The sequence below is a fragment of the Desmodus rotundus genome, chromosome 11 (genome assembly GCF_022682495.2).
Source record: "Desmodus rotundus isolate HL8 chromosome 11, HLdesRot8A.1, whole genome shotgun sequence".
NCBI lineage: Eukaryota > Metazoa > Chordata > Mammalia > Chiroptera > Phyllostomidae > Desmodus > Desmodus rotundus.
In genome coordinates, this window is record NC_071397.1 from 5,660,323 (window position 1) to 5,677,931 (window position 17,609).

Consider the following 17,609-nt stretch of genomic DNA (forward strand, 5'->3'; position numbering starts at 1 on the left):
AGAAGAGTTCATCAATACAGGGTAAATGGAAAGCATTCCTGATTTTATTTTGCTTGTAATGGTTTTCCCTGGGGAAGATGGTGTGGGAGAATTTTTAATTTTGTTTCTGTTGAACAACAGGGTGATGAGCACACACATACGTACACATTTGTGTTTGCAAAACTGCCCCGCACTGTAATTATTTAAGGGTGTGGACATGGAATGGTAATGAAAATTTGCCCTTTGTGAGCAAAATAGAGGGCTACCAGTAGCAACTTCAACCCACTTTGAAAATCCCTTTCTCATGAATTCCTTAGTTTAGATCTGAGTGGTGTGAGACGAGTTAGAGGTAGAACTTCTGAGAGATCAACACTTAGATCGTGCCATAAGCTTTGTAAATGGTTTAATTGGGCAGTTTTCATTTGGAGAAACGGGAGCACTATTATGTGATTTCTGTAAACTTAGATTCCCACTCATCTCTTTTTTGTTGTTGTTCCACTTATTGATACATTTATTGGTTGATTCTTATAGGTGCCCTGACTGGGGACAGAACCTGCAAACTTGTTGTATTGGGACTCTGCTCTAACAACTGAGTAACCCGTCCAGGGCGAGAATATAATAATACTTTGATCAATAGCAGCAGATGGATCGATCTTAATAATAATAAGAATTTGTTCAGCGATAAAGGACATGGTTATTCCTTCAAGTCATCTGAGTACATCAGATTTCAGTGCACTGCAATCTTGAAATCTTCAGGAGTTTTGCTCACTGAACAAGCTTGCAAACAGATTACCCATGCCTCATCCAGTCTACCCACTTGAATCAGGCCGTTGGAGGCACGCTGTATCTGTCCTTGGTGGCTTTTCCCTTTTCTCCGTCAGGAACCTGGGTGAGGCTGACATCAGTGTGCCGTGTGCAGATCTCCACGAACTCCTGGGGCATTGGAGGAGTGACTACTTCTGTGGAGAAGGGGGGCTCTGTCCACCACTCAGCCAGGGCCCGTGCTGGGGACTTGCTGGGCTACATGTCAAGGTGTGAGGTGGGGGCACCAGCTGCCACTCCTATCTTTATTCTTCTTTTTAGTCGATGGCACTTTTCAATCTCAGTTATGTGGACAGATTAGATGTATTCTTTCTGATAAATTGCAAGTTTAAGGTGAAGTTGGAGGATAGGGTTTTGGTTTCTAAAGAGATGACTTACTTTCTTATGCATTCTGCTCTGTTCCTGATATTCATTTATTACAATTTACTATATTAAGTCTTTGTGGGTACATGGAAAGCTTTTAAAAAAAGAAAACAGTTTACTGCTAAAGATATACAGATGCTTTGAATTTTTTAAAGGATAGCTTTACATTTTTTAATTATATTTTACTGATTATGCTCTTATAATTGTCCCGATTTTCTCCCTTTGCCCCTCCATCCAGCATCCCCTACTCCTTCAGGCAATCCCCCCACCACTGTTCATGTCCATGGGGCATGTGTATAAGTTCTTTGGCTACTCTATTTCCTATACTGTACTTTACATCCCCATGGCTATTCTGTAACTATTTGTGCTTCTTAATCCCCTCACCTCTTCACCCATTTCCCTACACCCTCCTTCAATCTGGTAGCCACCTGGTAACTAATTTATTTTCTCTTGCTGTTTTTAAGAGCCTCTCTCTGTCTTTAACCTTGGGCCTTTTAATTATGATGTGTCTTGGAGTGGGCCTCTTTGCATCTATCATAATTGGGACACTGTGTGCTTCCTGGACTTGCATGTCTGTTTCCTTCACCAAATTAGGGAAGTTTTCTTTCACTATTTTTTCAGGTAGATCTCCAATTTCTTGCTCTTTCTCTTTTTCTGGCACCCCTAGGATGTGAATGTTGGACCTCTAGAAGTTGTCCCACAGGCTGTTTGTTTATTTTGTATTCCTCCTTTATTTTGTATTCTTTTTTCTTCTGGTTGTTCTGTGTGGTTGTTTTTTGCTTCCTTATGTTCCACATCATCGATTTGAATCTCAGCTTCATCCACTCTACTGTTGTTTCCCTGTAAATTGTTCTCTATTTCAACTATTGTATCCTTTGTTTCTGACTGGGTGTTTTTTTTACGGTTCCAAGGTCCTCACTAAGTTCCTTGAACACCCTTATAACCAGTGTTTGGAACTCTGCATCTGATAGATTGCTTCCTTCCACCTTGTTTAGCTCTTTTTCTGGAGTTTTGATCTGTTCTTTCATTTGGGCCATGTTTCTTTGTCTCCTTATTTTGACAGCCTCCCTGTGTTTGTTTCCGTGTGTTAGGTAGAGCTGCTTTGACTCCGTGTCTTGGTAGTGTGCCTTAATGCAGTAGGTGTCTGGCACAGCCTCCCCTATCACCCAGGCTGGGTACTCAAGGTGCACCCTTCGTGTGGGCTGAGTGCACCCTCCTCTTGTAGTTGAGCCTTGGTTGCTGTTGGCAGATCAATAGGAGGGATTTACCCAGGCCTGTCAGCTGCCAGGACTGGCTGTGACCACTGACCACCAACCACCAACCTCCACCACCTGTGGAGGGTCAGCTGTGCATGGCAGGGTGGTGTTGCTGCAGTGTGGTCTGTACTGTCCACTGGGTGGTTGGCCCTGGGGTTTCCCCGGGTGGTGCAGGCCAAGGTCAGCGCCCACCTTTGTTTTGTGTGGGGCACCCTGTCTGAGCTGTGAAGCAATCTGAGATGGCTGCTACTTGTGCTGGGCTTGGAGAGTCCCAGGTGAAGCCAAGCTGGGAGTGTAATGTGGCTGCTGCTGTGGCTCACTGTGGCCAGCTTGCTTGTTTGATAGGATTTAGGAGCCACTACCAGCCATTCTTATGGAAAAGCAGCTTGGGTGGGCCTGTAAATTGGGTGGGGCAGAGCCTCTGGGGATCTCCAAGGTGGGTCATACAGTGTTAGCCAGGTTGATATGGCACCAGTTTACCAACTCTGTAGGGAGAGGGCTTAGCAAAGGGACAATGGCCTCTGCTCGCCTTGGTGCCAGACACTTCAGTGTCTCCCTGTATACCACCGGGTACCTTTCAAGCTGCTACCCTGGTGCTGGAGCTGAGAGGGAGTGAGTCTGAGTAGGTGAGTCCGTGTGTGGGATCGTTAATAGGAACTGCTTGGGGCTCCAGAAGTTTCTTCCCTTGACTCAGTCCCCAGTGGTTTTTGCAGCCAGAGGTTGTAGGGACTTATTTCCTAGCACTGGAATCCTTAGCTGGGGGAGCTTGGGATGGGTCTGGGACTCCTTGCTCCCAAGATATCCTTCCTGAATTTTTATTCGTGTGGGTGTTGGACTAGTCATATCATGACTTGCCCCTCCTACCAGTCTGGGTCGATGTGGTTTCTTTAATTCCATAGTTGTCAGACTTTCATTCAGCTTGATTTCTGACATTCCTGAGAGAAGGTTTTCTATATTTTACTTGTAATTTTGATGTGGTTGTGGGAAGAGGTAAGGTGTGTCTGCCCGTGCTGCTGCCATCTTGTCCAGAAGTCCGTTTTACATTCTTATTTAGGTCATATTGGGAGAAAATGTAGTTTATTTCACTATCTCCAGTGCATGTTTTTTTTCTTTTTCTTTTTTGAAATGCCTTGTCAAAAAACTCTGAAGATACGAATCTCTGAGGGGGGTGGTGGTGAATTGTAGCTCCTTGATTTTGTTGTCCAAAATCACCTCTGGAACAGTGAGCTGGAAAAGTTGGATGCTGCAGAGGTAAACATCATGCAGATTAAGATAGAGTGGAATTGACAAGCTGGTTAAAAAAGGATGATGCATTTCTAATTAGCCCACAGTGCCTTTAGTTGGAAATTAATTAGATAGTGTTATGTAAATGTCATGTTAATTAAGCAAGAATATTGAAGTGTTATAAATCTGCAAAAGGAATGGCTATTTTTGTGTATTAATGTTTGCACTTACCATGAAAGAGCTGATAGAATATTTGTTTGATTATTGAAGCTTCTGGCAATTCTTAGCGAACTGACTCCTTGGCAGTCCATTTTTCTTAATTGATGTGTTTTAGCACATGTGTAACTGCAGCCAATGAAGGCTAGTGGAACCTGGAGCCAAAAATGACCAGTCATCACAGCTGTTTTAACAAAAGCTTTCTGGGTAGATACTGATCTCTGTTTTCAAGGTTAAGGAGAAATACTATTTTTCTGTATTTATTCAGTCTTAAATTTTGAGTGCCTAAAATGATTGCCAGCCTAAATGCAGCTGCCCTCCAAACCTGTGTTCTCTACTTCCTCCCGAGTCATAGTCTTCAACCAGTCTGTGGAGTGGAGCACACATGGGGGTAGCTCAGGGCTTTTTGGCATGCTCCGTAACTCTACAGCTGAAAAAGGAAATTTAAGAATTCTGCTACTTTAGCTTGCAATGTAACTGTTGATAGTTAATGGGATACCTTTATTCAGTCCTTCTGATTTTACAGATTACAGTGAAATTACTATGTATATCTGACCCGTCTTCAGCTTTACAGGCCTGAAAATCAGTACTGTTTTCTCAGGAAAATCCACTACCCTCTTGCAAATGCTATAAGAATTTCTAGTTGTTGGGAATACAGCTAAAGAATTTCATTTCACGGCTCTCATGTGGACTTGCAGATGTGGTCCATAGTGCTGCATTATGTATGACACCTTTAATACAAGAATAGAAACATTCCTTAGAAGAACATACAGTGAATATTCAGACTTTTGGTCACAAACCACAAGCTACCACAGACATTATTTACTTGCAAATTCCAGACTCTTACGTTGTTGAAATTTAAGAAAAAGTCCTCCAAATGTAGTATCAAATGCTAAATGATAGTCTGTTACTAAATATCTTCAGATAATGAAGAAACTTGAAAAAATTCAGATTTTTAATTTGTTTTAGCAAAAGAAAGCAAGTAGCACTCATGGTGATTGGCTGAAAGTTAGTTTGGGTTGGTTAGTCTTGTTACCTGGTTCATAATCCCCAGAGATCCTGTCAGATTAAGGAAGGAACTCTATACTTTAAAAAAAATGTTTAAAAATCTAAAACTTATAACTTGAAACTCAGTTGCCACTAACATAGGCTAGAAGGTAATGATGGGAATCGTGCTGTGCTTAGAAATACATTTATTTCTCCAACCTGATCCCACTGAACACACATACACACACACACACACACACACAGTTCACCAATAGAATCCAGTAATCAAGAGAATTTCTCACCTTTCTCTTAAGTTATTAGCTCTGTTGACCCTGATGCTTGGGAAGAAGAGGAAGGAAGGCCAAAAGTAGCAGGGTTTACAATGATTTATGGGACCATATAACCAGGCCCTCTCTCAGACATTAGCCCAGTTAAAAAAAAAAAAAAAAAGAAAAAGCCAACAGCATTTCTTGATGGAGCAGATGCCCTGACTTTGACCTTTACTATCAACTCTCAAAATTATTTCGTTTGCTATAACCATATGGGGCTCATGGTATATTTTTATTATTGTAGGCAAAAACCTGAAAAGGTTCTCATAGCATGGCTCATAATTTCTTGTATTCATTTTAACAGTTGATTTGGAAATAATTGTGTAACAGTAGGTATCATAATCTCCTGTGGGTTTTTTGGGGGTTTTTTTTGACAGTACAAGAATTTTATATTTTTAAAGGGTTTCATTGGTTATGGTCTGCCAGACCAAACTGAATTCCAAGCTCTCTGTTTGTAATACTGTACAATTATCAAAATTGGGATATATTATTCCTGCCAGTTATTCTTGCTGTCAGTTTGTTTTGGCTCGCCTGTGGTTCTGTGTATACTTTACTGTAGTGCAGTGAATATGCTGGATTGTGGTGTTAGTTTAACAAGCTCTCCGGAGAACAGTTTCCTGGTAATGCATGCTGAGACATGGTAGGTGGCTTTAAAGTTGTTTGCGTATTTGCCAAACCTACAGAAATTCATTCAATTAGGAGGTAGGTTTAGAAAGTATAAACTCTCAACCTACAGATGAAGTAAAGTGTGCATTTGTGAATACGAGAGTGTTAATTCATGAATCCCAGCCAAATTTCTTTAGGGGGGTTTGATTTGACCAATTTCTCACTTCTTGTAATTTTACTAGATGAATTATTTTATGATTTTTTTTAAGTGTTCTGGTGGTTAAGCCATTATTGACTCTTTTGTTCTGTGTAGTTCACTATGTTGTGGAAACTCAGTGATCTTGGCCAGATACTGAGCTGGGAGTTAAAGAAATGGTTATCAGAGACTGGAACTAACTGGGCTGTTAAATATTTACATTGTGCTCAGCTGGTTTAAAAATGTACACTAATCTTTTTCTTTGTCTGCCCCAGCCTATTGTGTCAGAATTTCCAGAGTCATGGTCTGGGAATCTGTATTTTAAAAATGCTCCCTTGAACTTTCTGGATTCCGAAAATGCTCTAGTATTTTTATGTGATAGTAATTACAAAAGTGTATACATGTTTAAACTCCTCAGGGTGTGCATTTAAGATTTTTACACTGCATTTTTGTATTTTATTATTTTATTTTTTTGTACTTCAATTTAAAAAATTTTAATAAATGTCCATTAGTCTCTTGATTAAATCAAGCAGTTTGCAGTGAGTCATAACCCAAGAGTAGATGACAAATTGGGACTTGGCCTTAGGGGGCATAAAGTCTGGTGACAGAGAAAGTGGTGATGCAGAATGTAAAAGGCATAGTTTATGCAGTCTTTTTGCCAGGTGATTCTCATCGACACTGTGGCTCGTGGGCAGTTTTGCTATCCCCATTGTTTGGTAAAGAAACCGAAGAGTTCCAGGGCTTAAACTGAGTCTTGTATAAAAGCCTGTTATTTTCCCAGAAATAAGAACGCGAGCAAATAAAGAACAAACCCTCATGGGAACAGAAGCTATAGCATATTTATGGAGCTATGGAAGGTAGTGCCCAGAAGAGAGTTCTCAAGGATGTGGGGTCGACATTCGGTTTTCCTACAGCTCATCGTCTCTCCATGTTGCTTATTTTCATGTCACAGTCGCCCATTTGGATCCCTAGAATTTCAGTATGTTAAGCTTTCTTTTGGGAATGTGATGTTTGTAGAAAAAGGCCCTGCTCTTTTGGTCTTTCTAACTTTTCAATTCCTGCCTCATTTTCAAGTTCTTGAGAAGTATTTTCAGTTGATGCTAGCCAGTAGTGAATATTCCTCCTGATTACACTTAGCGTTCATTACTTGTTCCATATTCTTGGACACTTGATCATTTTTGACCCAGCTCTTTACTGCTGTCATGTATTGTTCTTCATTTATTAACACAAATGTCCTCCTAACCAGATCATAAGCTCCCTGAGCATGAGACTAACCCAGGGTAGCACATAGTTACAACACACTTACCTAGTCTTTCCTCCCTTTTTCCATTTCTCCTCTGTGTCTTCTTACACCCACTAAGGTTTACTGCTGTTACAACAATGCATAACAATCTTTCCTGTATCAAGGAAAGATTGGACTAACAGTTTCCTCTTAAGTGGGGTTTCCAGGTCTCTAAACCCATGGGTCTTGGTGACATAAACTCTAGGAAGATCTCAGAGCTCTCTCATCTTTCTTTCCTCATCAATGAATAACTTCAGTGATATGAAGTCTTGTCATAGGGGACGTACACCTCTGTCAGTTAACCATGTCTACCTTTGCTAGTTGTAGTCACCTGGAGAGCCTTTTCAAAATATATGTGTAACGTTTGCCTGTGTGTTCTGTTCCATTGTGATGATCACTATTGCCTCTCCTAGGGCATATCAAGAGCCACTGGTCTTTATGTTTATATAATAACTTCCTATTTCAGAAGGTAGGGCATGGTTCGTGGGGAATGTTGTGGTATGTATCAGTATCAATTTAAGAATCTGTTGGTAGTCTTGAAATTATTCAAGATTTTACCCACCAACTGACTATATCTATATCCATCTACCTGTCTATCTATATGTCTGTCAGATCTCTGGGCCCTCACAGATTCCATGTAGGCCCTCTTCATAGCATATTCTTATAATTAAACGAGACATTCCTTTTTGGTCAGCAGTGCTCTCTTTCTATATTAAAATGATCTTTATTTCTTCTGACAAGCAGTTTGTTTTTCCTTAGGCACATGCACCCTTTACTAGTTTTGCAATAAATTCAAAGGTAGGGTGACCACCGAGATCAGCCTAAGAGGGAATACTCCTGCTTACGCACTGTGGAAAAACTCATCTCCCCAGACATGTGAGCAATTTCCTCTCACCTGCATTGGGGTTCTAGTTAAAGTTTTATTCTTTTACTTCTTAACATTTTGAGAGACTTGATTTTTTTTACAAAAAGCATGTTGTAATATAGAAAGAATACAGATCTAAATTGCCTAACTAAGGTTAACCTACCACAGCTACCACCTTCTCTATTCTTTCTACTACCCCTCTTATGCATATTTCCCAGTCGATTCGTGCATTTTTAGGCTTCTCTGTATCCAAGATAGCAACTATGGGCATGGAGCGGTTATGACTTGACTGATGTGCCTACCTTTCTGTTTCTAGGTGGGCCATGCACAGATACAGCTCATGTCTCATTAATCACACCTACCAAAAGATCTTCTGGTACAGGTACGTACATCATTCTTTTATCTGGATTCATTCTGACCTGAATCCTTTACGGAAATTAGCTACTGTTTTTAATGTGGTGTTCTTGCCAGGGTGCTCTTTAATTTCTTCCATCAATTTTGAAGTGATGTATTATGTGGTTACTATTGGGAGTGGATGTGAGCTGAAGTCAAAGTGATGCTCTTGGAGGTGAGATTGAGTTAATGCTGGCAGCCAGCACCAAGAAGGTGGACAGCTTACCTACTTTCTACTGTCTGAAGAATACTAAAATATGAAACATACATTGCCCTGTTTCTAGCATGTGCTACTTTGTCTATATATTAGACTTACTAAAAAACATTATTTAAATAATGGAGACTGTAGAGGGAAATCAGTTATAGTACAGATAATCAGTGTTTTAACCTGTTATAATATCCTAATAGTTTTGGAAAATTATTTTCTCTCTTTCATCTTCAAGCCATAGGGTATGCTAAAATCATCTTTTTCAGATACATAAAGTCTCCCAGAAATCTTTGTGCATCTGTGACATTTTTATTAAATATGAAGCCATGAATCTTATAGCTTTCTAAAAAGCAGTCATAATGGCCATTCCTCCCTTAGCCTATAGCTTAATTTATTTTTAAACAATATTTGCCCTTTCCAATAATATGGCCTACTACTTAAAATATCTCAAGGATTATATTTGGAAGAGTAAAAATAATTATATTGTTTTTCAAAAGGTCACATTCAAAGTATTTTTCATAACTTAAAAAGTCCTTTTTAACTTTTAAGCAAAAATAGCACGAACTATTTCTGTGTACAAACTTACACTGAAACCTCAGCCCCTTTAAATGCTCATATTTTTTATGTTAAATCTCAAACAGGCCTGTCCTTGAGCAGTTTAGAAGTAACATGCAAGTATTGAACTCTGAGGAACTTAATTTTACTTTTCTGTTCGAAATGACCAGTTTTGACGCAGGGCTCTGTGAGATGGTCCTGGCGTGCTCTTATCCCTCCTGTCGTCAGTATTCAAGGTCCTCTGGGTAGTTCCTGATGGAGATGGAAGGGAACTGTGCTCTGGAGTGAGATAGACCGGCCTGATTAGCCAGGGGAAGTCAGAGCCGGCTTCCTACCCACTCCAGCCAGAAGCTTGAAAACATTCAGAGCCCTTTGATTTCAGGTCCAGCACTTCACATACACAGTGTACTTTAATGTTTCTTCTCTCCTTCCAGCCTTGGCCCTCAGGGCGGGGCTTATTGTTAGTACTACCAATGTGGTAGCAGTCAGGGAGTGAGCCTCAAGCGAATTGGATCATCCTGAGAGATTTAGGAAAGAGGCTTGTGTGCTCAGCTTAGACACTGAAACTAGTAGGAATTACTCTTTGCATGTCATGTACTTGTGTACTTCATCTTGTAGGCAGGTCTGTTTTTGTCTCTTTCCTCCAGTAATATTTTTGTGTATCTAAAAATAATAACATACATTGCATGCTAACTGTATTACCAGACACCATTCAATATGCTTTATAGGCATGCCCGTGTAACCTTCAGAACAATTCTGCAAGAGAGTTATTCTTCTTACAATGACAAAAGTAGGTACTCAGAAAATTAAGTACATTTCCTGGGGTAATATTGCTAGTAAGTAATAGAACCAGGACTTGAACACAGATCTTTCAGATGCTAAAGCCTGTGTTGTTTTGCAGTGCATCATGTTATTGCTTATCATATTGTATTATAATTACACTGCTAGCCAGACAGTGGAAAAGCATATCATTGACTGAGATATGGAGAAAGAGAAACACAGATTTGGAAATATAGCATGTAATGAAGTAGTTTTAAAAATAGGAGTTCTAAAAGAGATCTGATTTCAGAGCCTAGCCTTGCCTCTTACAAAATGTGATTTTTAAATAGATAAGTTAACATCTCAAAATTTGTTGTTCATCTGTAATCAAATGATAAATCTGTCTCATAGGTTTGATGTAGGAAATATATACATAAAGCTCACATAGTACATCTTTAATGGTAATTGCTATTATAGTATAATCTTATCGCTAAAGATTATATATATACAGTGGCCAACCATTAAATGCTGTGGGTAACACATCGGTAGGTAATTTAGTTGGAAAGAAGAAAAGATGAGAAGTACCAAAATTCATTGCCATATCTAGTTTAATTAATTGGTTTTATGTTGGTCGCAGTCTTGTTGCATTTCAGTACTATAGTAGGAACTGATGGTAATATATTTCACAAAATGAAATATAAGCGAGTAATTGAGCTCTCAGTCACACATTTTCAGGCATTCTTTTAGGTGACTGCATACCTCTTAACGAGAAAAAGAGAATTGAGAATTTGTGGCTTGGAAGGAAGTTAATGCAATGTGTAGGCCATCTTCTAAAAAGCCTGAAGGAAACTTGAGATTTCTCAGCTTGGATACTAAAGGCCATCAAGGTCAGCCTGTTGCACTTTTCAAGAAGCCTATCTCTGCCCCCTCAGGCTTCTTAACCTAGCCTTACTGCCTCAGCCTTAAATGATGGCCCTGACACTAGGGGACAGAGCTTCCTGCTTCATACAGGTAAACTGATTGATTTGCCTTGAAAACTGCAGGTTGACTCTCTTTGTCTCCATTTTTCTGCATGTCTGGGAATTAGCAGTTGCCCACGGTGGGGATCCTGAACATTTGTCTCGGGATCATCATCAGTTATAGTGCTACCGTGCTAGAGTGTTCTTGTATTCTTATGTCTAGGTTCTTCAAGAGCGGACTCATGCCTCTAACACATGCTCTGTGGTGCTTCTACCATGAGGACATAGTAACAATAGCTCTCCCAAAGATCTAGAGCACAAGGCTTCAGGCATAGAGGTCCATGAATAATTACCTTACAGTGGTATCATTTATTCCATGGGGTGAGACCCCCTGAATTAGATCTCACCGACCCCCTCCAAGCCAATCTGTTCAATACAAGGTTGGACTTAAAGCAACCTCCAGCTTAGTAATAATGTGTGTTAGGAAAAGGGTACTTAGGCTAGAATATACTTAGTAGTTCTTTAAGTCAGCAGTCTCTGAAGAAGGGTGTATAATGTACAGTCTGTGAGGTGTGGGGAGAAAGTAGTAAAAGTTCTTTATCTCAGTCTTTGAAAGTTTCTATTTTTCAGATTCATTTTATTATTATATATTCCATATTTACAGTTTAAAACCAGCAAATACACATATAAATGTATACATATTAAAGGTATATAGCCAAATATCTTACTAGGTAGGAGTGTACTCTCAAAAAATGGTTAGTGACCTTTTCAGTGAACAGGTCATTTTCTTTTTAGTAAATTAGCATTAGGTCCATAATTAGAAGCCTGAGTGGCTGATTAACATTTCTATGTTTCAAGGGACTACTGTTGATCAGAGTGTATTGTAATTTAGACAGGTGGAAAGCACTGTAGAGTGGCTGGTCTACAACTGTCAAAGTGTGAGAGGGAACTCTTTAAAAAATTGCTTTGTGTTAACTGTAAGTGTAGGAAGTCTAAGAGGCAGGTTGCAAAAAGCAGTAGTGGCAAATGAAAGATCAGTTTGTATTTGTGAACTAGGTGAGAAAGGCTTTTCTTTAGATGCTGGTTTTTGACCACATAGCACTATTAACAGTTAAACTCTATAATCTTTAGATGAAAAAAACAGTAGCACCATGATCATTTTGGTATTTAAAGCAGAGAAAAATTCACTGACGGTGTGTGTGGCTTTGTAGAGCTCTGGGATATCTACAGTCAGCAAAGAGTTGAAAAACGGTGACAAGTCCCAGGTTGCTTTGGTTAGAATGTGAGAGTTAAAGCATATCGCACCTTCAGATTACTAGAGAGAGCTTCCATTTCTTCAAAGAGCTTTGAATGTTTTGCACATGTTCCCTTGTTAATTCTCACAACATTCCTGCCAAGAATGAGTATATTGTGAAGGAAAAGAGTTTACTTTCCTTGGCAACAAACCACCGTTTGTCCTTCCTCTTTTCTAATTACCAAGTTACACTTTAAGCCACAACGTTGTAATCTGAGCTGTGGTCATCCTTTTCAGGCAGCTTTATTTGGAAGGTATTTGGATATGTAGATGGATATATTCAGGAAGTTATATTTTTATGTTTAAAGCGCCTTGTGTGAAAGGAGGGAGGCCTATTACCTTTTCTTAGAAATTTTTATTTAAAGACATATATAACTTTTTCGTAAGACTTATTTGCAGAATGTTAACAGCAAAAGAAGTTATTTTGTTTTTTATTTATTGGAGCTTGCTATTGGTGAACTTTAAAATTTAAGCTGTGATGGACAGCCAGACCATGTCTTGTGTTAAATTTTCGTGGAGAAATCGTTCCTCTCCAGCAGGATCCTTGAACAGTGACTGACCCAAGGACTCTGCTCCCTCCAGTGGAGCTTTGACCAACTAACTCTTAGCTCTAGGGCCCAGGTTGGATATATCAAGGGATAGACTTTTTAACATGTGAAGAAGGGAAGTTCATCCTTCCCTATTTTACCACTTTCTGGCTTTTTTTTTTTTCTTTTTCCCATTTTATAGTCCTTTTATTTGTGAAGTTAAAAAAAGTCATAAACAAGCTTACAGACTTGATGGTGTTGTCTACACACTTTTGCTCCATTGTATCTCTAGTCACTGTTACTCTTCTTCCAGCAAATAATGTTGAGTAAATAATATTCTCTCTGATAGACTTGGAAAATGATGGTTTTAAGATGCCCTGTGTATGTTAAAAATGTGATTATAGTAATAGGCTCTCAAGTAAAATAGCTATTTGTGGGACCATAGGGAGCTGTAGTATTTATTGCCTGGGATGAAAGCAGGTGGGACTAGAAACTCCCATTAAACACCAAGTTTTTCTGGAAAGTATCATCTTTCCACTGTATAAGAAGTGTGTTAATTCAGTTTATATATCTTTTTGTCTGCTTTGTCTTGCCTTACCTTGCCTTTCCCCTTTCCTTTCTTTTCCTTTGCTCCTCTCCTCTCCTCACCTTAGCACGTGGTTACCCTTTTAGGTCACCTATTTTCCTCTCAGCGTGATGAGCAGGGACATGAACTATATAGCCTTGTATTGTTCATTGTTTCCATTTTTCTCCCTAAAAAACCCTTTTGATTCACTTCTCTCAGGCAACCTGCTTGTGATATTTGTCTGGTTTTACAAAGACAAGAAAAGAAACCCCCTTTTACCTGCGAGTTAAGAGAAGATTGATGTGCTGAACAGTTTCCACATCAGTGTTCAGAAGCCATTTAAAGGGGAATGTTTCATTGTTCTTATGTTAGCATGAGGTTTATATAAGATCTTTTAAATTGATTCAGAAGCTAAAGGGTGGCAGCGTTAAATCAGAGGTGACCCTGTAAATCTTAGAAATACCTACAGTTGTGTATTTTATCTCCTGGTAGAGTCAATACTCATGGAAACATTTCAACCAGCACATTTAATCCTAGAGAGTCGAGTCAGTGACTACAAACCATATTGGTCAATATAACATTTTGGAAATGACTTCCAGGAAGGACTCGGTAGAGCTTTGAAGGAAGGTAGATTTGGGTCTGATTCAACTGTGTAGTTCAGTTGTTTCTTTTCTTCTTTCTTTTTGGTCCTTAAGGTACAGCTTTTCGTTCAGGTCTCCAGTATCAATATTTGAGACAGAAAGATAGAAATTTGACCTACTTATGTAATTTGCAAGTTCCCATCAGGAGAATATTAGGGAAAATATAAACCTTTCATATTTTATTAGCATTTAATGTAACTATTGAAGAAAGATCAAAACAGTAAATCTGTCATGGCAAAGAAAAAGTACAGTGGTACCCTGGAACTTGTTAATTTCTCCCGGACTCGTGGGAAGTGCTGAAACCGACAAATACCGAATGATGACGTGTTTTCTTTTGTGGGGCGGTGTTGTGACTCATACAAGCTCTAGCAAGTGCAATTAGTCCTGAGCAAGCGCCAAGTGCTGAAACATCTTTTCTCATCAAAACGCGACAAGTACTGGATTTGACGAGTTGAAGTTGACGAGTACCAAGGTACGACTGTACTAAAAGTTTTACCTTGTGCATTCTCATCTTAGGTCCTACAGGAGATTGATTTCTGGGGCAGGGAGAAAAATGAATACCAAATATTTGGCAATATTGCCAAAATTTTTCTAATCTAAAAGTTGCATCTGATGTTTTACCATAAAAAAAATGGGAGAGGTTACCAAAGTATACCATAATGTTTGCTGACAGAATGGGATTTTTGGCCATTGAGTGAATAACTGGAGAAGGGAAATAATCTACTACGTGGTTTTTTTTTTTGTGGGGTTTTTTTTCTGTAAAAACTTAAATCTGCCTGAATTGTTGCTTATATTAAAGAATAGAATGAGGTAGCAAGGTACTAAATAATTAGATGATTTGATAAGGTGTAAATGATGGCGAGTGAGTTTAAAAGCACCTGATACAATGTATGGATTGCAGAAAAGGTTAGGACAGCTTAACTGGTTTTCATTTGTACTCTTGAATGAGAGTGAGGTCCGGTTGCCACCAATTGTTCTGTTTGTGTTACAGGCTAGCTACACATGTAACATATGAGTTTGCTGAACTGGAAGTCATTGTCTTGTTTCACAGGCCTTGTTTGGGCTTTACTTGAGAAGCAGCAGCTTCCTCTCTGAGAACAGGCTGATATAAGTGAATACGAAGCCAGGATGCCAGTGTAATCAAGAGGAATTTTTGCACTCGAAGGATAAAATTGCACTCTGGTATAAAAAGGAAAATGCTGTGTGATGAGGCGTATTGCTATTTTGGATGTGTGTGTATATGAGAAGTCTGGGCTGTGGTGTTGAGCTGCTCATGGTCTACTTGATTTGTGCTAACTCAATTTGTGTGGATTCTTGAATGCAGTTACAACTTGGGGTTTTTGCCTTTATGGTAAAATTATTTTATCATAGCTTGCACTCTTACCAAGGAGAAAGCCCTGAACTTCCATTAATTAGCTGTTCTGTTGCTCCACTGGGGCAAAAGGTCTGAGCCAACATTATTTTAAAAGGATATCAGGGGAATTTAAAACCCCTTTCCTCCTTTGAAACTTTTGGGTTATTGGAGGGGGGCTTTTGGGAGGGGTGTCTTTTCAGGTGCTGCTCCACAGCAGGTGTGTGCCTGCCTCTTCGGGGGCAGCATATTAGAAATGTACTTTTCCCAAAGCAGTCTTACCAGAAGGAGCAAGATAGAACAGCCACAAAGCTGCATTATAAATCATCGGGGCCTTGCAGTGATACTACCCATTAAGGAGACTTTTTTTTTGCCCTACTCAGTTCCTAGCTGTACTAATAGCACAGCACATCAAGCAAGGCTGTAAATAAAAGTTATTACCTAATAGGTAGGTGCTGAAGTGGAACGGACAGAGCTGAGGCATGGAGGCCTTATTACTGCTCATCAGCAATTATAAACAGGATAAAGTGTCTGGGACTTGCGCTGATGCAGTGAGGGCTAATAGAGGCTGGGAATGACACTAGGCCATGATAGGATGATGTATGCTGATGGGTTTTTACTGCCTCATCGTTCTGCTTGCTTCCAAAACAAGTTATGTTATCCGTTTTCCTGCTTGCTCATCTATCTGAAAAGACAGTCCCATTGCCTCTCCTACCAGCAGGTGGACCTGCATTTAGTCCTCATACCTGTGTCTGCTTCTGAGGCAACCCCCTTGTGAAGAATCTTCAGAAATACCGTATTTTTCGGACTACAGGATGCACTTCTCCCCCCCAAATTTGGGAGGAAAATGGGAGTGCATCTTATAGTCCGAATGTAGCTTACCTGGCTTGCTGGGCGGGGTGGGGGTGGTGGCGGTGGAGCAGGGTTTTTTTCCCCCTATTTTTCTCCTCTACAACCTAGGTGTGTCGTATGGTCCAGTGTGTCTTATAGTCCAAAAAATACGGTATTTCATAATCTTGCTGATTAAAGCTGTAACCTTATTGTATTGCCTCCTGTAGAAGTTGTTGTTTATGTGGAATATAGGACCAACTGAGGCACTGTAGTTAGTCAGCCAGTCCAGTACTTTATTCAAGGACGACTGTAACAGTCTTGTAGTAGATTCTATAGCAACATGCAAGAGAAGTGGTAAAGGTGCCCCTGGGAGCTTATACCAGAGATAGAATAGCTACAGAAACATAAATACAACTAATTCCAGCTATAGTGAGCAAGAAATGTAACTGATGCTTATTTTGAAAAGTGAGGACAGGACGGATCAATGATGCTAATTGCTATGAGCAAATATAATACTAATGTTGTCTTTCTCTTTTAAAGAATTGTCTTCCTAGTGAAATGCTTAGAATTTAGTTCCTTAGAGTGAATAGGAGTGAGAAAGGGATACTTGAATGTGAAGGGAAAGTCTAGAAGTAGGACTGTGTTTTTTAGTGAATAGAAAACAGCAAAAAATGACAGTGCTTTTGAGTAGTAGATAATCACCTAATACTTGGTAAAATTGAGGTATGTCTCCTCAACTTCGATCATTCAACCTCACTAAGTCACAGCAGTTAGACCTTAGAGATAGGAGAACTCCTAGCAGAGCCACAGAGGAATGCTTTCAAAGGAGTTTACCAGTCCGATCCGGGAGTTTATGAGCATTTGTGTAGTGTAATTGATGGTCACTTGTTCCTTTAAATGAGTACACCTCTTTATGCGATGCATTCAAAGCTAACCTATCAGGAGACTTCCTGCTGTTTGAAAAATCACGTTTTTTTAATGGAGTTCTTTGATGCCTTAAGTTATGCATAGGTGTACCTCATTTAAAAGAAGCCTGATATATGATAATTTCAATACTGCAAACCAGATAAACTAAGAATTAATGTTATAAGAGAGCCCTTGGATCTATAAAATGTCCTATCACTGAGTTAAGGTGAATAGGTTTTTACTTTTGCATATAAAGTAATATTTGACCAGCCAAATAATTAATTCCTGCTTATCATATTTGTTCACATAGTGTTTTGTGGGTAGTGACTAACAGAATGGAGAAAGAGATGAACATGAGAAAAATGTTTAAAAATAATAATAACAGGATTTGAAGGCTGATTAGAATTGGCTGAAGAAAAAATGTAAAGTTATAAACATGGGGGACTGAGAAGAAAGATGAAATTGTTGGCAGGGAAAAGAGTGGGAAGAAAAACT

At 39.4% G+C, this 17,609-nt stretch overlaps 1 protein-coding gene across 1 annotated transcript in view; it reads left to right on the forward strand.

Moving 5' to 3' along the window:
• Window positions 1–17,609, forward strand: part of ZFAND3 (zinc finger AN1-type containing 3) — a 303,349-nt gene that overhangs the window by 226,856 nt on the left and 58,884 nt on the right. The window contains exon 4 of the mRNA XM_053913849.2: window positions 8,442–8,507. Within this exon, the coding sequence (XP_053769824.1) occupies window positions 8,442–8,507 (66 nt within the window). The remainder of the gene's footprint in view (window positions 1–8,441; window positions 8,508–17,609) is intronic.